Source organism: Hordeum vulgare, chromosome 1H (genome assembly GCF_904849725.1).
Source record: "Hordeum vulgare subsp. vulgare chromosome 1H, MorexV3_pseudomolecules_assembly, whole genome shotgun sequence".
Lineage (NCBI taxonomy): Eukaryota > Viridiplantae > Streptophyta > Magnoliopsida > Poales > Poaceae > Hordeum > Hordeum vulgare.
Genome location: NC_058518.1, coordinates 4,330,681 through 4,353,921, shown reverse-complemented (window position 1 = coordinate 4,353,921; position 23,241 = coordinate 4,330,681). Strand labels below are relative to the sequence as shown.

Genomic DNA, 23,241 nt, shown 5'->3' with positions numbered 1-23,241 from the left:
GATCGGTCATCAATTTCATAAAACCGAAATTCTTATTAAACCGGACAACCGAACCGATTGGTTCGGGTTAATCGAATGCCCATGCCTAGTGTAATATGTTCAACAATCCGTTACTGGGTATTCATAAATAATGTTCTTGACATATTTTGGGGGAGGGCAACATTATGTTGGGCTCTGGGCTTTCTAGGAATGATGTGGTATTTAATAAAAAAATGTTTCTTCTCTTGTGTAAGTTATACATGCATTTACGTGATGGCTCCATATATACTTCGTCTATCCTATAGAAATCGGACGACAACCGACATTTTATGATGGCGTATACTTGTCTGACCATATGGACATGGAGGTTTTCTCACACCAAGAATTTCAGAGTAACCTTCGGATATGATGTTCCCGACCTAAGGCTGATCTTTCCTTTTCTGCTGAAAAATTATATATTTTTTTGTTCTGTTGGACGTGTTGGCTGTGTGCAATGTGTTATGAAAAGAGGCCGGGAATTCGATCAATGCAGTTGTATCAGCATGATATATCGACTAAATGAAATGTCCTTTACAGAAAAACATAGTTCAGTAGATTTGAACAAAGGAACACTGTCCCTGTAATCATGTCAGTGGTAGGATATATACTACCTAATTTTCCAATGATGTAATTCTTCCTTGGTTCTTGAAAGGACAATTTGAAAATGTCACGTATAATTTGAGAAATGTCTGGCTATATAAGAAGATGCGGGCATGCGGCTGTTCAACTCATGCCACAAAAAGCGGGATGCCTTGATAAGGAAAACGGCCGGCACCTAATTGTCGACGGCTTGAAACATGCTTATTGTCCACTACTGATAAAGGCACAGTTCACTCTAGCAAGTATATAACCATACAATATATCATATGACAGCCCTTCATACTATATATATCACATCCATGGAATGGAACAACCATATTATATGGAACAAAGCTGATCTAGGGCATCAAATTTGGCTGGTTTCGAGAAAAGTCACGCCAACCGGACTCAATATTTAGTGGTTTCTTCCTAGTACGTCCAAACTTCATCTCTTGAAAACGCACACAATTCGGATATAGCTGGTTATCACATGCATGCCAGATCAACCAGCTAACTGTATTATATACATCATGAACTAAGCTTAGTAGAGTTAGAGCATGTGAAGACCGGCCGTGGCAATGTACGTAGGACAGAGGTACATTCACCAACAAATAATGCCATCAAGCAACACCATTTGCAGATAAAATTACCAATTCCGGCATCGATAATTTCTGGACCCGGGCTGAGCCATGTGTGGAGTGCATAGATAGATTCCGAGACGCACATGCACCCTGCAGCCAGGAAATTGTCTGGCATTGGTGGTTGGTTGGTCTATAAAAGGAGAGTCAAGGCTGTGTTCTTCTTTGCAGTTTCCATCAGTAGTTCATCCATCTCATCCACACAGTGTGTTTGTATTTAGGTATAACTGGGGATGAGCATGGAACCATCTTGGGTCATAACTTGCGACCCGGGTTGGTCCATGGAAGAAGCAGCAGCTGGGTGGAGTAGTGATGATAGGATTAGCTTCCAAACATCCTTGCCTAGCCATAGTGATAGCGTGCAGCTGCAGGTGGTTGAGTATGCAGCCCCAGCCACACCCACAAAAGATACCTGTAGTGAGACGGTCCAGGTGTTCGAGGAAGCAGCCCAAGTGTTCAATGATGACTATTTGGTCATCATGGAAAAGAAGATGCACAAGTTCCCTCCAAGCCTGATAGATGTCCCCCAACGGTACACGGAGCCGGTGGCTGTGGCCATCGGACCTTACTACCACGGTAAACCCGGCCTGCTGGAGGCAGAGCAGGTGAAGCATTCGGCTGTCAACCAATGCATCAGGGACTCGGCCGGCGCCTCACTCCAGGAGATGTACAGCGCGGTCTTCGCCGTGTCAGATGCTGCACGCAGGCTCTACCACCGTGCTGATGTGGCGATATTCGGCCACAAGGACGACTTTGTGCCCATGATGTTCTTTGATGCTTGCTTCTTGGTGCAGTTCATGCGTTGGTGTCATGTCGAGGACGACAAAATGGACCAGGCGCTGGGCAGCTATTTCTACGCCAACTTTGAGCGCATCTCCACCGATATCATGATGCTCGAGAACCAGATCCCTTGGGTGGTGGTTCAAACCATCTTCGACTTCATGCCGCCAGGGCCCTAGCGCTGTCCCTGGGAGAGCTTTGTCATGACGATGAGATGGGGCCTGAAAAACCAAGTGGGCCCTGACGACGACATCAACGTACATACTGACTATGTCCCGCCGCATGTCCTCGGCCTCATCCGGTACTACATCGTGCGAAACGACGACGACGACGACGACGACGACGACGACAACGACGACGACAAAGACCCCCACTCCCAGAGCAACGACGACGACGAAGACAACGAAGATCCCCGGCCCCCGAACAACGACGACGATGAAAACGACGACAACAAAATGCCCCAGCCCCCGAGCAACGAAAAAGAAGATCACATGTCATTATCTATCAGCGTTGCTGAGCTTGAGGACATAGGTATCACGCTCGTACCGGCACGGAAGGAACGAGAAGCAGGGCTAGTGAGGATGCGCCTCGTTAAGAAACGCCCGTGCTTCTTCGATATCGGCGAACTCATCGTGCGGCCCCTGTTCCTAACCGAAGCAAACGCGACCTGGCTCGTCAACATGGCGGCCTTCGAGTTATGCAAGACCCCAGATTTCCAAGCTCATGGTGTTCCTGCTAGAGATTCTGCTGTCTGCTCCTACCTCCACCTCTTCGCCATGCTGCTGGACCGGGAGCAGCACGTCCATGAGCTGCAAAAAATAAATGTCATCGAAGGAGGAGGACTCACCAGCAAGGAGGCTCTCAAATTCTTCACTTCAATTGGCAAGAACATGCGCCTCGGAACATCCTACATCGACATAATAATAATGATCAATATCTTCAAGCAGGAAAGGTCACCTTTGATCAAGTTTATCCTATTCCTTAAAAAGAAGAAGGCTAAAGTCATGGCTCTAATCTCGATCATTGCTGCAGTCGTCGGCATCTTGTCCTCGCTCCAAGCTCTCAAGCCACGCTAAGACGTGCCTGACCTGATTGTGGCAACCATTAATTAGCATGCATGTTCTACTTGTACGCCTCACTGTTTGGTTGTAAAATTCCTTGTATCTCAATCCTATTTCAAGTGAAATTCATTGTATCTGTATCACGACAAGCTGCATCAAGCAATTATCATGAATTATTTGCAAGCAATTAGACGTAGTTGTTAGAGTTGTGTCGAATATTAGTGTACAAGATAGGTTACAATTGGACTTGTAGTTGTATTGTGTTTAGACAGAATATGGAGTCGTCGTGTTCAAGTAGGACACTTATATCCTAGGCCTCTTATATATAGAGGGGCTAGACACACGATGTAACCTATGCCAACATAATAGCACATGCGTGCAAGGGGAGCCGACGGGTGTGCCAGCGCCCAGGGCGGCCAGGGTGTGGTGTTGTGACGGTGTCACGGAAAGGAGCGCCCGTAGTCATGCCCCGGGGATGTAGCCATATCGGTGAACCTCGTTAACAAATCTCGGTGTCGTGCTCGTGTGATTGCTGCTTGGTCCTCGGATGATTGACGGTGTGTCTTGGATTTATTCTAACAGTAGTAGTATGATATGTCGGTGCTCAAGCATTAATTCGTCGCTAGGCCATATTTAAACAACCACTTGATTCACATAGTAGTATATATAATCTAACGATTTAATAGGTTATAATATGGTTTGTGTTATGTTAACTCGTGTTGTGACTTGTGTGTTAGAGGCAGCTACCTAGATGTATGAGGAGGTCATTTGGGCTCAGGTCGCACCTCTACATTATCAAGCATTGGACTAAAATCATGGCAGTGGTCACGGTCATGTCGTTGCTCCGAGCTCTCAAGCCACCAAAGACGTACCGGACCTGATTGTACTAGCATGCTTGTACTATTTTACGAGTATTGCTGTTTGCATTGTAAAATTCCCTATTTCAAGTGAAATCTGTATCTGAATCACGACAAGATGCTTCAAGCAATTAGCATCCTCTTACGACATGGATTAACGAAGAACTGTATCTTGAGAAAAAAAAATTCTTCGAAAAGGAGGCGTTGCCCCGGCCTCTGCAGCGAGTGATGCATACAACTTTAAACTTATGGAAATGTCAAGGAAGAAGAAGCCGACAATGTAAATGGACTTATAAAAATGCACACTTATCAAGGTTACTGGATTATAACCGGAACCCACTGCATGATTACTGGCGATGAGTGACAGAAGAACAGCCCACTCTTGCAAGTATAACCATACAATATATCATATGGCAGCCAACCATACTATATATACATCTCATAGATCCAACAACCATACTATATGGAACCTCAGCTCATCTAGAGCCTCAAATTTGGCTGGTTTCCAGAAAAGTCACACCAACCGGAAAGGATCGATAGCTGGCCGTCAGATGCTTGTTCAATCAGGTAACCATATTATATAACATCAAATGAGGTTGTCCAAAGATGCTGCCGTATTGTGGTTTATTTTAAGGTTTACTATAGTTGAACATGTGAAGACCAACCGTGAAGAAACTTCAACATCTGAACGACCAGCCAGCCTGTTTGGCTTCTGTGGCGGCCAGGAGTTAGCTATGGTATAATGGACCGCGTATTTTTAGTTATAATTTCAATTGTCATTACTTGCTTGGTTTGACGCTTGCTCCACTCTCATGCAAGGCTCAGGCTTCCTCCATCCACCCACATCCCAGCCATAAATTGCGCATCTTTGGTTGGTTCATTAAGATGAACAGAACAGGAATACAATCATGGCCGTGATCTCGGTCATTGTTGCAGTTGTCAGCATCTTATCATCGACCGAAGGTCTCAAGACATGCTATGCTTTACCGGACCGGATTGTACTTGCATGCATGCTCTACTTGCAGGCCTTATTATTCACATTGTAAAATTCCTTGCATATCAATCCTTATTCTAGGGAAATTTTTTATTTGAAGCACAACAAGATGCATCAAACAATAGCATGAATTATTTGCAAGCAATTAGATGTATGATATGTCGGTACTCGAGCACTAATTAACTGACATGTCCTAATTAAAAATCCACTTAGTACCACTTAGAACTTAATTATCTTCTGAGGGAAACATCTGGTTATGTTATGCACTACTTCTACCTATGCCCATGCTCGAGGACGAATTAACCATCATGACCTATGTTTTGGATGCTGTATTTTCTTCTTGTGAAGGAAACTTCTGTTTATGTTATGCACTTCTACTTATGTTGGTTCTCAAAAGGACAATTTGGATATGTCACATCTAATTTTGAAAATGCCGAGTGTATTTGCAGGAGTATCTAGGTAGAAACATGAGACTGTTCAACACTTCAACTCATGTCGCTAGACGGCAGGATTCCTTTGAAATGGAAAATGGCCAGCATCTAATTTTCATTTTTCGATGGCTTGAAACATGATTACTGGCAACGAGTGAAAAAATAACAGCTCGCTCTTGCAAGTATAACCATATAATATATCATATATCTCATCGATCCAACAACCATACAATATGGAACCTCGACTGATTTAGAGCCTCAAATTTGGCTGATTCCTAGAAAAGTCACACCAGCCGGAGACTATCGATAGCTGGCCGTCACATGCCTGTTTAATCAGGTAACCATGTTACATAGCATCAAACGAGGTTGGTCCAAAGATGCTGACATATAGTGATTCATTATATGGCTACTAGATTTGAACATGTGAAGACCAACAACCAGCCAACATGTTTAGTGTCTGTGGCGGCCTGTTATTATTGTAAGACAATGGTAAAGCGTCTCAGCTCCTAACAAGGAGCCCACATGAGTATATATACTGATCTCGTAGGTTTACAGGGTTTCAGTTAGGTAGAACAAACTGAGATGATTACAGGGAGAAGAGATAAGAGATTGCGAGAGATTTATACAGAAATAACTCAACTACCCTATTCCTTACATGAGACACAAGGATAGTTCACGAGGCAACGGTTGGTCTACGCCGACCGAACCTATGTGCTTTGACATCCTCCATTAATCTGAACTGCATAAGTTTAGATTACTCTTAAACTCTTCAAACGGTCTCGTGGGCAAAGCTTTTGTGAAGCCACCTGCAACTTGATATTTGGAGGAAACAAACGAATCTCCATCTCCTTGCTAGCCACTCTTTCTCTTGCAAAATGACAGTCAATCTCAATGTGTTTAGTTCTTGTATGAAACACAGGATTGGCAGAAAGAAAGGTTGCACCAAGATTATCACACCAAAGACATGGAGTTGGTGTGCAACCAATTCCATGTTCTTTGAGCATTGACTTTACCCATATAATTTATGACGTTGCATTGGCCAATGCTTTGTATTCTGTCTCACTGCTTGATCGTCGCACCGTTGCATGTTTATTTGCACACCATGAGATTAAATTTGGTCCAAAGAAGATTGCAAATCCACCTATTGACCTTCTATATCATCCAAGCATCCTCCCCAGTCAGAGTCAGAGAAGGCACTAACAAGAGTGGATTCTGATTTGCTGAAAGTGAGTCCAACACTCAAAGTATGGTAAACATACTTAATACGCGTTAGCAGCAGTCAAATGGGCTGTAGTAGGTGCATGAAGAAACTGGCATACTTTCTTTACTACAAAAGAGATATCAGGCCTGGTGAGCGTTAATTATTGCAGTGCTCCTACCAAACTCATGTACCTTGTGCCATTCTCTTAGTTCAAGGGCTCACCCTCTATAAGAGATAGTTTTTTAGAGTTGGTGATTGGTGTTGGAGACGGTTTACATCCAAGCAACCCTGCCTTTCTCAAAAGATCAGTTGCATATTTGCCGTGAGATAGATGAAGCCCACCTTCTGTGTTTCTCTTTACCTCAATGCCAAGAAAGAAGTGCAAGTCCACTAAATCCTAGAGTGCAAAATCTGAATTCAAATATTGTAAGAGAGCCTTAACTACATTATTGGATGAACTGGTAACAATGATGTCATCAACATTACTGAGCACAAAAATGATAGTGTTGTGTTGATTGTAGATGAACAAGGATGTATCAGATTTAGAGGGAACAAAACCAAGGGCTTGCAACTTCATATTCAAATGAGAATACCATACTCTGGGTGCTTGTTTGAGTCCATAAAGGGATTTATCAAGCCAGCATATGTGAAAGGGCCTATTTTTATCCTCAAACCCAGGAAGTTGCTTCATATAAACTTCCTCTTCCAGAACACCATGAAGGAACGCATTCTCCACATCTAGCTCGCGAAGGCTCCACCCTCTAGACACAACAGTGGATAGAACAAGATGAATAGTGGCTGCTTTAACAACGGGACTAACAGTATCCTCATAATCCAGTCCATACCTTTGCTTGAACCCTTTCGCAACAAGACGAGTCTTGTAACGATCTATGGTACCATCAGACCTCCTCTTGATGAGAAACACCCATATGCAATCAATAACATTGATACCTGGAGGAGATGGAACAAGATGCCAAGTGTGATTTGTCTGAAGAGCGGCAAATTCTTAATCCATGGAGTTTTTCCACTTGGGATCAGCAAGAGCTTCATGAACAAAAAGTGGCTCCCCTAGAGAGGCACCAGAAAGAACTAATCCATACTAAGTTTTAAAATTTATATGTTTTATTTTGCCTGATTGAGGACACGTTTGAGGTGGCACAACAGTGGGTGTAGAAGATCGAGGCGAGCCAGCAGCCACCTAATCAGATGAATCTGTTGAACCTGCGCCAAATCTGGCTGATCCTGAGGAAACGAGCGAGGCCGGTCTGGAGGGCTCAACTACGGACGGTGTGGCCTCAGGAGCTGGTGAAGGAGGCGCAAAAGATCCAGGCGAAAGGGATGTGTCTGTCCCGCCTAGTGCAGGCCTGTTGAGACACGGGGCCCGCCTGACGTCGACATGAGTAGTAGGAGCGTTGTGCTTGGTCGGCTGGTCTCTGGCCAGTGATTAGTGCGCCCGAGCTGCTCGAGCAACCCGCGTGGTAGAAACCAACTGTCTCGAGGAAGAGTCCGGCTGGCTGACACGGGCCACCTGACGCGAGGCATATCCCAGGGTGGATCCAGTCAGGTCTCGTGAGGTTTGCTATGGCGATCCCAAGGAAGATTGGGGGGATCTCCTAAGGCACTGATTGGCAGCGCTGATTCGCCATTTTTTGCACATAAAATATTGATGGCACTACCGTGTTCAACATTATTTCTTCCTGCGACATTAGTCTCAGGTGTGATAGTAGGAGAGTTAGTCAATACTGAATCATCACAACCATCATTACCCACACAATTTATTCGAGTAAGATGAGGAGGAGGAAGAAGAATTTCTTTGCGAAGAAGGGCACCGAGATTTGGATGAAGTTTTCTGAAGGGAAATTGTGTTTCATCAAAGACAACATCACGTGATATGTAGACATGACCAGTAGCTACATCAAGACACTTAACACCCTGCAGCCAAGAAATTGTCTGGCATTGGTGGTTGGTTGGTCTATAAAAGGAGAGTGAAGACTGTGTTCTTCTTTGCAGTTTCCATCAGTAGTTCATCCATCTCATCCACACAGTGTGTTTGTATTTAGGTATAGCTGGGCGATGAGCATGGAACCATCTTGGGTCGTAACTTGCGACCCGGGTTGGTCCATGGAAGAAGAAGCCGCTGCGTGGCGTAGTGATGATAGGATTAGCTTCCAAACATCCTTGCCGAGCCAAAGTGATAGCATCCAGCTGCAGGTGGTTGAGTATGCAGCCCCAGACACAGCCGCACACGATATCTGTAGTGAGACGGTCCAAGTGTTCGAGGAAGTAACACAAGTGTTCAATGATAACTATCTTGTCATTATGAAAGATAAGATGCACAAGTTCCCTCCAAGCCTGGGAGATGTCCCCGACTGGTGGAAGGTGTCGGCGACCGTGGCCATCGGCCCTTACTACCACGGTACACCCGGCCTGCTGGAGGCGGAGCAGGTGAAGCATTCGGCTGCCAACCAATGCATCAGGGACTCGCCGGTCGCCTCACTCCAGGAGATGTACAATGCGGTCTTCGATGTGTTGCCCGACGCCCTCAACCTCTACTACCAGGACGAGTTGGCCAAGTTCTGCCACGATGACCTTTTGCCGATGATGTTCATTGATGCTTGCTTCTTGGTGCAGTTCATGCGTTGGTATGGTCTCCCCGACGGCGCCATGCATGAGGCGCTGGAAAGCTATTTCTCCGCCAACTACGAGCGCATTTGCACCGACATCATGATGCTGCAGAACCAGATCCCTTGGCTGGTCGTTAAAACAATCTTCAGATTCATGCCGCCAGCGCCCTCGTCCTCGTGCTGTCACTGGGAGAGGTTCGTCATTGCGATGAGAAGGGGCCTGGGAAACCAAGTGGATCCTGGCGGCAACATCGACGTAGATCCTGAGTATAACCCGCCGCATGTCCTCGGCCTCATCTGGCACTACACCGTGCAAAACAACAACCACCACGACGACGACGACGATAAGGATGACGACGATAAGGATGACAACAACAACAACGACCAAGAAAACAAGCAAAAGCCATTATCTATCAGCGTTGCCAAGCTTGCCGCCATCGGTATCACGCTGGTATCGACACGGAATGAATGGAATGCAGGGCTAATGAGCATGCGCCTCAAAAGGACATCCTGGTGCATCTTCGTGTTGGGCGATCTCGAAGTGCAGCCCCTGTACCTGTCCGACGGAAATGCGGCCTGGCTCGTCAACATGGCGGCCTTCGAGTTATGCAAGACCCAAGATTTCCAATCTGATCATGTTCATGATAGAGATTCTGCTGTCTGCTCCTACCTCCACCTCTTCGCCATGCTGCTGGACCAGAAGCAGGACGTCCATGAGCTGCAAAAAGAACATGTCATCAAAGGAGGGGGACTCACCAGCAAGATGACGCTCGAATTCTTCGCTTCCATTGGCAAGAGCATGCGCCCCGGAACATTCTATCTGCACAAAATAAAGCGGATCGAGAAGTTCAGGAACGAAAGGTCACGTTTGCTCACGTTTATCCTCTTCCTTAAAAGGAAGAGGGCTAAAGTCATGGCCCTAATCTCGATCATTGCTGCAGTGGTCGGCATCTTGTCGTCGCTCCAAGCTCTCAAGCCACACTAAGACGTGCCGGACCTGACTGTGGCACTATTAGTTAGCATGCATGTTCTACTTGTATGCCTCTTACTATTCGCAATGTAAAATTCCTTGCATCTCAATCCTATTTCAAGTGAAATCCATTCTATCTGCATCACGACAAGCTAGCTGCATCAAGCAATTAGCATGAATTATTTCCAAGCTATTAGACGTAGTAGTATGATATGTCGGTGCTCAAGCGTTAATTAGCCGCCAGGACATAATTAAACAACAGCAGGATGCCTTGATAAGGAAAACGGCCGGCACCCAATTGTCGACGGCTTGAAACATGATTGCTCTTATTGTCCACTACTGATAAAGGCACAGCTCGCTCTAGCAAGCAGTATAACCATACGATATATCATATGACAGCCCTTCATACTATATACATAGCATCCATGGAATGGAACAACCATATTATATGGAACAAAGCTGATCTAGAGCATCAAATTTGGCTGGTTTCGAGAAAAGTCACACCAACCGGACGCAATATTTAGTGGTTTCTTCCTAGTATGTCCAAACTTCATCTCTTGAAAATGCAACACAATTCGGATATAGCTGGTTATCACATGCATGCCAGATCAACAAGCTAACTGTATTATATATACATCATGAACTAAGCTTACTAGAGTTAGAGCATGTGAAGACCGGCCGTGGCAATGTACGTAGGACAGAGGTACATTCACCAACAAATAATGCCATCAAGCAACACCATTTGCAGATAAAATTACCAATTTGGGCATCGATAATTTCTGGACCCGGATTGAGCCATGTGGACTGCATAGTAGATAGATTCCGAGACGCACATGCATCCTGCAGCCGGGAAATTGTCCGGCATGGGGGTCGTGGTTGGCTGGTTGGTCTATAATTAAGGCTGTGTTCTTCTTTGTAGTTCCATCAGTAGTTCATTCATCTCAGCCACACACTGTCGTCAAGCTGGTTGGTTGGCCTATAAAAGGAGCGTCAAGGCTGCGTGCTTCTTTGTCCCATCAGTAGTTCATTCATCTCAGCCACACTCTGTGTTTGCATTTAGGTACATAGCCACTCCACTCCTTGTGTACCCTTGAGCAGCGGGGCGATGAGCATGGAACCATCGTCATGGGTCGTACCTTGCGACTCGGGTTGGTCCATGGAAGAAGCAGCAGCTGCGTGGAGTAGTGATCATAGGATTAGCTTCCAAACATCCTTGCCTAGCCATAGTGATAGCGGAATGCAGCTGCAGGTTGTTGAGTATGCAGCCCCACCCACAGCCACAGCCACAGCCACACACGATAACGACTGTAGTTATCCCATCCAGGTGTTCGAGGAGGCAGTGCAACCGTTCCGTGCTGACTATTTGGACAGTATGGAACGGAAGATGCACAAGTTCCCTCCAAGCCTGATAGATATGGACGGCACACGGTACACCGCGCCGGTGATTGTGGCCATCGGCCCTTACCACCACGGTAATTCCGACGTGTTGGAGGCTGAGAAGATGAAGCATGTGGCTGCCACCCAATGCATGAGGGAGTCGACCCGCTCACCCCAGGAGATGTACAATGCGGTCTTCTTCGTGTCACCCGACGCCCGCAACCTCTACTACCAGGACGAGGAGGAGTCGGCGAAATTCGGCGACGACAACTTCCTGCCGATGATGTTCGTTGATGCTTGCTTCTTGGTGCAGTTCATGCGTTGGTATGATGTCAGCGAAGACGACATGGATGCAGCGCTGGTCATCTATTTTAACGCCAACTATGAGCACATCTGCACCGACATCATGATGCTTGAGAACCAGATCCCTTGGGTGGTGGTTGAAGCCATCCTCGGGTGCATGCCGCCTGCGCCCTCGCCCAGGCCCTGGGAGGCTTTCGCCATTGCGATGAGGAGAAGCCTGAAAAACCAAGCGGATGACGCAAAAAGCAAGATGGACGACACCGTCGTAGCCCGTCAATATGAACCGCCGCATCTCCTCGGCCTCGTCTGGTTTTACATCGTGGCAAAACACAAGAAGGAAGATCTCCCCTCTGGAGACTGGCCCATGTCATATTCTATGACCGTCGCCGAACTTGCCGACATTGGAATCACGTTCAAACCCAAGAAGGAAACAGAAGTAGGACTAGTGGGCATGGGCCTTGAGAAGAAACCCCCCATCTTCCGCGCTATCTCTGTGCAGCCTTTGTGCCTGACCAACACAAATGCGACCTGGCTCATCAACATGGCGGCCTTCGAGTTATGCAGCACCCCAGATTTCGAAAATAGTTATGATGAAAATTCCGATGTCTGCTCCTACCTCCAACTCTTCGGCATGCTGCTGGACCAGAAGAAGCACGTGCATGATCTGCGAGAAAAAGATGTCATCCAAGGAGGAGGACTCACCAGCAAAGACACGCTCGAGTTCTTCACTCTCATTGGGAAGAACATGCGCATCGGAAGGAGCTACCTCAGGCTAATAAAGGAAATCGAGAGATTCAAGCAGAAGAGGCGAATTAGCATCAAGATGTGGCTCTTCGGTAAGAAGCACGGCCGTACAATCGCGGCAGTGATCTCGGCCATTGGTGTAATTATCGGCATCTTGTCGTCGCTCCAAGCTCTCAAGCCACGCTAAGACGTACCAGACCTGATTGTACTAGCATTATTTGCATGTTCTACTTGTATGCCTCTTACTATTCGCATTGTAAAGTTCCTTGTATCTCAATCCCCTATTTCAAGTGAAATTCATTGTATCTGTATCACGAGTTCACGACAAGCTAGCTGCATCAAGCAATTAGCATGAATTATTTGCAAGCAATTAGCCGTAGTATGATATCGTCGGTGCTCAAGCATTAATTAGCCGCCAGGCCCTATTTAAACAACCAATTGATACACATAGTAGTATAATCTAACGATTTAATAGGTTATAATATGGTCTGTGTTATGTTAACTCGTGTCGTGACTTGTGACTGAGAGGTAGCTACCTATAGATGTATGAGGAGGTCGTACCTCTACATTATCAAGCACTGGACTAAAATCATAGCAGTGGTCACAGTCATTGGTGCAGTTATCGGTATCTTGTTGTCGCTCCGAGCTCCGAAGCCACGCAAAGACGTACCAGACCTGATTGTACTAGCATGCCTTGCACTATCTTACAACTATTACTGTTTGCATTGTAAAATTCCCTATTTCAAGTGAAATTTGTATCTGAATCACAACAAGCTGCATCAAGCAATTAGCATCCTCTTATGATATGGATTAACGAAGATCTGTATCTTGAGATAAAACATAACAAAAGCTACAACTTTGAACTTATGGAAATACATTGACATGTCAAGGAAGAAAGCCGACAATGTAAATGAACTTATAAAAATGCACTTATCAAGATTACTGGATTATAACCGGAACCCACTGCATGATTACTGGCGGTGAGTGACAGAAGAACAGCCCACTCTTGCAAGTATAACCATACAATATATCATATGGTAGCCAACCATACTATATATACATCTCATGGATCCAACAACCATACTATATGGAACCTCGGCTCATCTAGAGCCTCAAATTTGGCTGGTTTCCAGAAAAGTCACACCAACCGAACGATCGATAGCTGGCCGTCAGATGCTTGTTCAATCAGGTAACCATATTATATAACATCAAATGAGGTTGTCCAAAGATGCTGCCGTATTGTGGTTTATTTTAAGGTTTACTATAGTTGAACATGTGAAGACCAACCGTGAAGAAACTTCAACATCTGAACGACCAGCCAGCCTGTTTGGCTTCTGTGGCGGCCAGGAGTTAGCTATGGTATAATGGACCGCGTATTTTTAGTTATAATTTCAATTGTCATTACTTGCTTGGTTTGACGCTTGCTCCACTCTCATGCAAGGCTCAGGCTTCCTCCATCCACCCACATCCCAGCCATAAATTGCGCATCTTTGGTTGGTTCATTAAGATGAACAGAACAGGAATACAATCATGGCCGTGATCTCGGTCATTGTTGCAGTTGTCAGCATCTTATCATCGACCGAAGGTCTCAAGACATGCTATGCTTTACCGGACCGGATTGTACTTGCATGCATGCTCTACTTGCAGGCCTTATTATTCACATTGTAAAATTCCTTGCATATCAATCCTTATTCTAGGGAAATTTTTTATTTGAAGCACAACAAGATGCATCAAACAATAGCATGAATTATTTGCAAGCAATTAGATGTATGATATGTCGGTACTCGAGCACTAATTAACTGACATGTCCTAATTAAAAATCCACTTAGTACCACTTAGAACTTAATTATCTTCTGAGGGAAACATCTGGTTATGTTATGCACTACTTCTACCTATGCCCATGCTCGAGGACGAATTAACCATCATGACCTATGTTTTGGATGCTGTATTTTCTTCTTGTGAAGGAAACTTCTGTTTATGTTATGCACTTCTACTTATGTTGGTTCTCAAAAGGACAATTTGGATATGTCACATCTAATTTTGAAAATGCCGAGTGTATTTGCAGGAGTATCTAGGTAGAAACATGAGACTGTTCAACACTTCAACTCATGTCGCTAGACGGCAGGATTCCTTTGAAATGGAAAATGGCCAGCATCTAATTTTCATTTTTCGATGGCTTGAAACATGATTACTGGCAACGAGTGAAAAAATAACAGCTCGCTCTTGCAAGTATAACCATATAATATATCATATATCTCATCGATCCAACAACCATACAATATGGAACCTCGACTGATTTAGAGCCTCAAATTTGGCTGATTCCTAGAAAAGTCACACCAGCCGGAGACTATCGATAGCTGGCCGTCACATGCCTGTTTAATCAGGTAACCATGTTACATAGCATCAAACGAGGTTGGTCCAAAGATGCTGACATATAGTGATTCATTATATGGCTACTAGATTTGAACATGTGAAGACCAACAACCAGCCAACATGTTTAGTGTCTGTGGCGGCCTGTTATTATTGTAAGACAATGGTAAAGCGTCTCAGCTCCTAACAAGGAGCCCACATGAGTATATATACTGATCTCGTAGGTTTACAGGGTTTCAGTTAGGTAGAACAAACTGAGATGATTACAGGGAGAAGAGATAAGAGATTGCGAGAGATTTATACAGAAATAACTCAACTACCCTATTCCTTACATGAGACACAAGGATAGTTCACGAGGCAACGGTTGGTCTACGCCGACCGAACCTATGTGCTTTGACATCCTCCATTAATCTGAACTGCATAAGTTTAGATTACTCTTAAACTCTTCAAACGGTCTCGTGGGCAAAGCTTTTGTGAAGCCACCTGCAACTTGATATTTGGAGGAAACAAACGAATCTCCATCTCCTTGCTAGCCACTCTTTCTCTTGCAAAATGACAGTCAATCTCAATGTGTTTAGTTCTTGTATGAAACACAGGATTGGCAGAAAGAAAGGTTGCACCAAGATTATCACACCAAAGACATGGAGTTGGTGTGCAACCAATTCCATGTTCTTTGAGCATTGACTTTACCCATATAATTTATGACGTTGCATTGGCCAATGCTTTGTATTCTGTCTCACTGCTTGATCGTCGCACCGTTGCATGTTTATTTGCACACCATGAGATTAAATTTGGTCCAAAGAAGATTGCAAATCCACCTATTGACCTTCTATATCATCCAAGCATCCTCCCCAGTCAGAGTCAGAGAAGGCACTAACAAGAGTGGATTCTGATTTGCTGAAAGTGAGTCCAACACTCAAAGTATGGTAAACATACTTAATACGCGTTAGCAGCAGTCAAATGGGCTGTAGTAGGTGCATGAAGAAACTGGCATACTTTCTTTACTACAAAAGAGATATCAGGCCTGGTGAGCGTTAATTATTGCAGTGCTCCTACCAAACTCATGTACCTTGTGCCATTCTCTTAGTTCAAGGGCTCACCCTCTATAAGAGATAGTTTTTTAGAGTTGGTGATTGGTGTTGGAGACGGTTTACATCCAAGCAACCCTGCCTTTCTCAAAAGATCAGTTGCATATTTGCCGTGAGATAGATGAAGCCCACCTTCTGTGTTTCTCTTTACCTCAATGCCAAGAAAGAAGTGCAAGTCCACTAAATCCTAGAGTGCAAAATCTGAATTCAAATATTGTAAGAGAGCCTTAACTACATTATTGGATGAACTGGTAACAATGATGTCATCAACATTACTGAGCACAAAAATGATAGTGTTGTGTTGATTGTAGATGAACAAGGATGTATCAGATTTAGAGGGAACAAAACCAAGGGCTTGCAACTTCATATTCAAATGAGAATACCATACTCTGGGTGCTTGTTTGAGTCCATAAAGGGATTTATCAAGCCAGCATATGTGAAAGGGCCTATTTTTATCCTCAAACCCAGGAAGTTGCTTCATATAAACTTCCTCTTCCAGAACACCATGAAGGAACGCATTCTCCACATCTAGCTCGCGAAGGCTCCACCCTCTAGACACAACAGTGGATAGAACAAGATGAATAGTGGCTGCTTTAACAACGGGACTAACAGTATCCTCATAATCCAGTCCATACCTTTGCTTGAACCCTTTCGCAACAAGACGAGTCTTGTAACGATCTATGGTACCATCAGACCTCCTCTTGATGAGAAACACCCATATGCAATCAATAACATTGATACCTGGAGGAGATGGAACAAGATGCCAAGTGTGATTTGTCTGAAGAGCGGCAAATTCTTAATCCATGGAGTTTTTCCACTTGGGATCAGCAAGAGCTTCATGAACAAAAAGTGGCTCCCCTAGAGAGGCACCAGAAAGAACTAATCCATACTAAGTTTTAAAATTTATATGTTTTATTTTGCCTGATTGAGGACACGTTTGAGGTGGCACAACAGTGGGTGTAGAAGATCGAGGCGAGCCAGCAGCCACCTAATCAGATGAATCTGTTGAACCTGCGCCAAATCTGGCTGATCCTGAGGAAACGAGCGAGGCCGGTCTGGAGGGCTCAACTACGGACGGTGTGGCCTCAGGAGCTGGTGAAGGAGGCGCAAAAGATCCAGGCGAAAGGGATGTGTCTGTCCCGCCTAGTGCAGGCCTGTTGAGACACGGGGCCCGCCTGACGTCGACATGAGTAGTAGGAGCGTTGTGCTTGGTCGGCTGGTCTCTGGCCAGTGATTAGTGCGCCCGAGCTGCTCGAGCAACCCGCGTGGTAGAAACCAACTGTCTCGAGGAAGAGTCCGGCTGGCTGACACGGGCCACCTGACGCGAGGCATATCCCAGGGTGGATCCAGTCAGGTCTCGTGAGGTTTGCTATGGCGATCCCAAGGAAGATTGGGGGGATCTCCTAAGGCACTGATTGGCAGCGCTGATTCGCCATTTTTTGCACATAAAATATTGATGGCACTACCGTGTTCAACATTATTTCTTCCTGCGACATTAGTCTCAGGTGTGATAGTAGGAGAGTTAGTCAATACTGAATCATCACAACCATCATTACCCACACAATTTATTCGAGTAAGATGAGGAGGAGGAAGAAGAATTTCTTTGCGAAGAAGGGCACCGAGATTTGGATGAAGTTTTCTGAAGGGAAATTGTGTTTCATCAAAGACAACATCACGTGATATGTAGACATGACCAGTAGCTACATCAAGACACTTAACACCCTGCAGCCAAGAAATTGTCTGGCATTGGTGGTTGGTTGGTCTATAAAAGGAGAGTGAAGACTGTGTTCTTCTTTGCAGTTTCCATCAGTAGTTCATCCATCTCATCCACACAGTGTGTTTGTATTTAGGTATAGCTGGGCGATGAGCATGGAACCATCTTGGGTCGTAACTTGCGACCCGGGTTGGTCCATGGAAGAAGAAGCCGCTGCGTGGCGTAGTGATGATAGGATTAGCTTCCAAACATCCTTGCCGAGCCAAAGTGATAGCATCCAGCTGCAGGTGGTTGAGTATGCAGCCCCAGACACAGCCGCACACGATATCTGTAGTGAGACGGTCCAAGTGTTCGAGGAAGTAACACAAGTGTTCAATGATAACTATCTTGTCATTATGAAAGATAAGATGCACAAGTTCCCTCCAAGCCTGGGAGATGTCCCCGACTGGTGGAAGGTGTCGGCGACCGTGGCCATCGGCCCTTACTACCACGGTACACCCGGCCTGCTGGAGGCGGAGCAGGTGAAGCATTCGGCTGCCAACCAATGCATCAGGGACTCGCCGGTCGCCTCACTCCAGGAGATGTACAATGCGGTCTTCGATGTGTTGCCCGACGCCCTCAACCTCTACTACCAGGACGAGTTGGCCAAGTTCTGCCACGATGACCTTTTGCCGATGATGTTCATTGATGCTTGCTTCTTGGTGCAGTTCATGCGTTGGTATGGTCTCCCCGACGGCGCCATGCATGAGGCGCTGGAAAGCTATTTCTCCGCCAACTACGAGCGCATTTGCACCGACATCATGATGCTGCAGAACCAGATCCCTTGGCTGGTCGTTAAAACAATCTTCAGATTCATGCCGCCAGCGCCCTCGTCCTCGTGCTGTCACTGGGAGAGGTTCGTCATTGCGATGAGAAGGGGCCTGGGAAACCAAGTGGATCCTGGCGGCAACATCGACGTAGATCCTGAGTATAACCCGCCGCATGTCCTCGGCCTCATCTGGCACTACACCGTGCAAAACAACAACCACCACGACGACGACGACGATAAGGATGACGACGATAAGGATGACAACAACAACAACGACCAAGAAAACAAGCAAAAGCCATTATCTATCAGCGTTGCCAAGCTTGCCGCCATCGGTATCACGCTGGTATCGACACGGAATGAATGGAATGCAGGGCTAATGAGCATGCGCCTCAAAAGGACATCCTGGTGCATCTTCGTGTTGGGCGATCTCGAAGTGCAGCCCCTGTACCTGTCCGACGGAAATGCGGCCTGGCTCGTCAACATGGCGGCCTTCGAGTTATGCAAGACCCAAGATTTCCAATCTGATCATGTTCATGATAGAGATTCTGCTGTCTGCTCCTACCTCCACCTCTTCGCCATGCTGCTGGACCAGAAGCAGGACGTCCATGAGCTGCAAAAAGAACATGTCATCAAAGGAGGGGGACTCACCAGCAAGATGACGCTCGAATTCTTCGCTTCCATTGGCAAGAGCATGCGCCCCGGAACATTCTATCTGCACAAAATAAAGCGGATCGAGAAGTTCAGGAACGAAAGGTCACGTTTGCTCACGTTTATCCTCTTCCTTAAAAGGAAGAGGGCTAAAGTCATGGCCCTAATCTCGATCATTGCTGCAGTGGTCGGCATCTTGTCGTCGCTCCAAGCTCTCAAGCCACACTAAGACGTGCCGGACCTGACTGTGGCACTATTAGTTAGCATGCATGTTCTACTTGTATGCCTCTTACTATTCGCAATGTAAAATTCCTTGCATCTCAATCCTATTTCAAGTGAAATCCATTCTATCTGCATCACGACAAGCTAGCTGCATCAAGCAATTAGCATGAATTATTTCCAAGCTATTAGACGTAGTAGTATGATATGTCGGTGCTCAAGCGTTAATTAGCCGCCAGGACATAATTAAACAACAGCAGGATGCCTTGATAAGGAAAACGGCCGGCACCCAATTGTCGACGGCTTGAAACATGATTGCTCTTATTGTCCACTACTGATAAAGGCACAGCTCGCTCTAGCAAGCAGTATAACCATACGATATATCATATGACAGCCCTTCATACTATATACATAGCATCCATGGAATGGAACAACCATATTATATGGAACAAAGCTGATCTAGAGCATCAAATTTGGCTGGTTTCGAGAAAAGTCACACCAACCGGACGCAATATTTAGTGGTTTCTTCCTAGTATGTCCAAACTTCATCTCTTGAAAATGCAACACAATTCGGATATAGCTGGTTATCACATGCATGCCAGATCAACAAGCTAACTGTATTATATATACATCATGAACTAAGCTTACTAGAGTTAGAGCATGTGAAGACCGGCCGTGGCAATGTACGTAGGACAGAGGTACATTCACCAACAAATAATGCCATCAAGCAACACCATTTGCAGATAAAATTACCAATTTGGGCATCGATAATTTCTGGACCCGGATTGAGCCATGTGGACTGCATAGTAGATAGATTCCGAGACGCACATGCATCCTGCAGCCGGGAAATTGTCCGGCATGGGGGTCGTGGTTGGCTGGTTGGTCTATAATTAAGGCTGTGTTCTTCTTTGTAGTTCCATCAGTAGTTCATTCATCTCAGCCACACACTGTCGTCAAGCTGGTTGGTTGGCCTATAAAAGGAGCGTCAAGGCTGCGTGCTTCTTTGTCCCATCAGTAGTTCATTCATCTCAGCCACACTCTGTGTTTGCATTTAGGTACATAGCCACTCCACTCCTTGTGTACCCTTGAGCAGCGGGGCGATGAGCATGGAACCATCGTCATGGGTCGTACCTTGCGACTCGGGTTGGTCCATGGAAGAAGCAGCAGCTGCGTGGAGTAGTGATCATAGGATTAGCTTCCAAACATCCTTGCCTAGCCATAGTGATAGCGGAATGCAGCTGCAGGTTGTTGAGTATGCAGCCCCACCCACAGCCACAGCCACAGCCACACACGATAACGACTGTAGTTATCCCATCCAGGTGTTCGAGGAGGCAGTGCAACCGTTCCGTGCTGACTATTTGGACAGTATGGAACGGAAGATGCACAAGTTCCCTCCAAGCCTGATAGATATGGACGGCACACGGTACACCGCGCCGGTGATTGTGGCCATCGGCCCTTACCACCACGGTAATTCCGACGTGTTGGAGGCTGAGAAGATGAAGCATGTGGCTGCCACCCAATGCATGAGGGAGTCGACCCGCTCACCCCAGGAGATGTACAATGCGGTCTTCTTCGTGTCACCCGACGCCCGCAACCTCTACTACCAGGACGAGGAGGAGTCGGCGAAATTCGGCGACGACAACTTCCTGCCGATGATGTTCGTTGATGCTTGCTTCTTGGTGCAGTTCATGCGTTGGTATGATGTCAGCGAAGACGACATGGATGCAGCGCTGGTCATCTATTTTAACGCCAACTATGAGCACATCTGCACCGACATCATGATGCTTGAGAACCAGATCCCTTGGGTGGTGGTTGAAGCCATCCTCGGGTGCATGCCGCCTGCGCCCTCGCCCAGGCCCTGGGAGGCTTTCGCCATTGCGATGAGGAGAAGCCTGAAAAACCAAGCGGATGACGCAAAAAGCAAGATGGACGACACCGTCGTAGCCCGTCAATATGAACCGCCGCATCTCCTCGGCCTCGTCTGGTTTTACATCGTGGCAAAACACAAGAAGGAAGATCTCCCCTCTGGAGACTGGCCCATGTCATATTCTATGACCGTCGCCGAACTTGCCGACATTGGAATCACGTTCAAACCCAAGAAGGAAACAGAAGTAGGACTAGTGGGCATGGGCCTTGAGAAGAAACCCCCCATCTTCCGCGCTATCTCTGTGCAGCCTTTGTGCCTGACCAACACAAATGCGACCTGGCTCATCAACATGGCGGCCTTCGAGTTATGCAGCACCCCAGATTTCGAAAATAGTTATGATGAAAATTCCGATGTCTGCTCCTACCTCCAACTCTTCGGCATGCTGCTGGACCAGAAGAAGCACGTGCATGATCTGCGAGAAAAAGATGTCATCCAAGGAGGAGGACTCACCAGCAAAGACACGCTCGAGTTCTTCACTCTCATTGGGAAGAACATGCGCATCGGAAGGAGCTACCTCAGGCTAATAAAGGAAATCGAGAGATTCAAGCAGAAGAGGCGAATTAGCATCAAGATGTGGCTCTTCGGTAAGAAGCACGGCCGTACAATCGCGGCAGTGATCTCGGCCATTGGTGTAATTATCGGCATCTTGTCGTCGCTCCAAGCTCTCAAGCCACGCTAAGACGTACCAGACCTGATTGTACTAGCATTATTTGCATGTTCTACTTGTATGCCTCTTACTATTCGCATTGTAAAGTTCCTTGTATCTCAATCCCCTATTTCAAGTGAAATTCATTGTATCTGTATCACGAGTTCACGACAAGCTAGCTGCATCAAGCAATTAGCATGAATTATTTGCAAGCAATTAGCCGTAGTATGATATCGTCGGTGCTCAAGCATTAATTAGCCGCCAGGCCCTATTTAAACAACCAATTGATACACATAGTAGTATAATCTAACGATTTAATAGGTTATAATATGGTCTGTGTTATGTTAACTCGTGTCGTGACTTGTGACTGAGAGGTAGCTACCTATAGATGTATGAGGAGGTCGTACCTCTACATTATCAAGCACTGGACTAAAATCATAGCAGTGGTCACAGTCATTGGTGCAGTTATCGGTATCTTGTTGTCGCTCCGAGCTCCGAAGCCACGCAAAGACGTACCAGACCTGATTGTACTAGCATGCCTTGCACTATCTTACAACTATTACTGTTTGCATTGTAAAATTCCCTATTTCAAGTGAAATTTGTATCTGAATCACAACAAGCTGCATCAAGCAATTAGCATCCTCTTATGATATGGATTAACGAAGATCTGTATCTTGAGATAAAACATAACAAAAGCTACAACTTTGAACTTATGGAAATACATTGACATGTCAAGGAAGAAAGCCGACAATGTAAATGAACTTATAAAAATGCACTTATCAAGATTACTGGATTATAACCGGAACCCACTGCATGATTACTGGCGGTGAGTGACAGAAGAACAGCCCACTCTTGCAAGTATAACCATACAATATATCATATGGTAGCCAACCATACTATATATACATCTCATGGATCCAACAACCATACTATATGGAACCTCGGCTCATCTAGAGCCTCAAATTTGGCTGGTTTCCAGAAAAGTCACACCAACCGAACGATCGATAGCTGGCCGTCAGATGCTTGTTCAATCAGGTAACCATATTATATAACATCAAATGAGGTTGTCCAAAGATGCTGCCGTATTGTGGTTTATTTTAAGGTTTACTATAGTTGAACATGTGAAGACCAACCGTGAAGAAACTTCAACATCTGAACGACCAGCCAGCCTGTTTGGCTTCTGTGGCGGCCAGGAGTTAGCTATGGTATAATGGACCGCGTATTTTTAGTTATAATTTCAATTG

General features: G+C 45.8%; 4 protein-coding genes and 1 pseudogene across 4 annotated transcripts; all 5 read left to right on the top strand.

Moving 5' to 3' along the window:
- Positions 1 to 1,468: 1,468 nt before the first annotated feature.
- LOC123394966 lies at positions 1,469 to 3,091 on the top strand (annotated as a pseudogene).
- Positions 3,092 to 8,632: 5,541 nt separating this feature from the next.
- On the top strand, positions 8,633 to 10,284 carry LOC123403719. The gene has a single exon (XM_045097636.1). It carries the CDS (start codon positions 8,633 to 8,635, stop codon positions 10,166 to 10,168), a length of 1,536 nt encoding a protein of 511 aa, XP_044953571.1. The 3' UTR covers positions 10,169 to 10,284.
- Positions 10,285 to 11,094: 810 nt separating this feature from the next.
- Positions 11,095 to 12,888, top strand: LOC123403709 (UPF0481 protein At3g47200-like). Its single transcript, XM_045097625.1, has one exon. The coding sequence runs from the start codon at positions 11,259 to 11,261 to the stop codon at positions 12,762 to 12,764; it is 1,506 nt and encodes a 501-aa protein (XP_044953560.1). The 5' UTR covers positions 11,095 to 11,258; the 3' UTR covers positions 12,765 to 12,888.
- Positions 12,889 to 17,898: 5,010 nt separating this feature from the next.
- LOC123403697 lies at positions 17,899 to 19,550 on the top strand. The gene has a single exon (XM_045097614.1). It carries the CDS (start codon positions 17,899 to 17,901, stop codon positions 19,432 to 19,434), a length of 1,536 nt encoding a protein of 511 aa, XP_044953549.1. The 3' UTR covers positions 19,435 to 19,550.
- An 810-nt stretch (positions 19,551 to 20,360) lies between these two features.
- LOC123403687 (UPF0481 protein At3g47200-like) lies at positions 20,361 to 22,154 on the top strand. Its single transcript, XM_045097604.1, has one exon. It carries the CDS (start codon positions 20,525 to 20,527, stop codon positions 22,028 to 22,030), a length of 1,506 nt encoding a protein of 501 aa, XP_044953539.1. The 5' UTR covers positions 20,361 to 20,524; the 3' UTR covers positions 22,031 to 22,154.
- Positions 22,155 to 23,241: the final 1,087 nt, after the last annotated feature.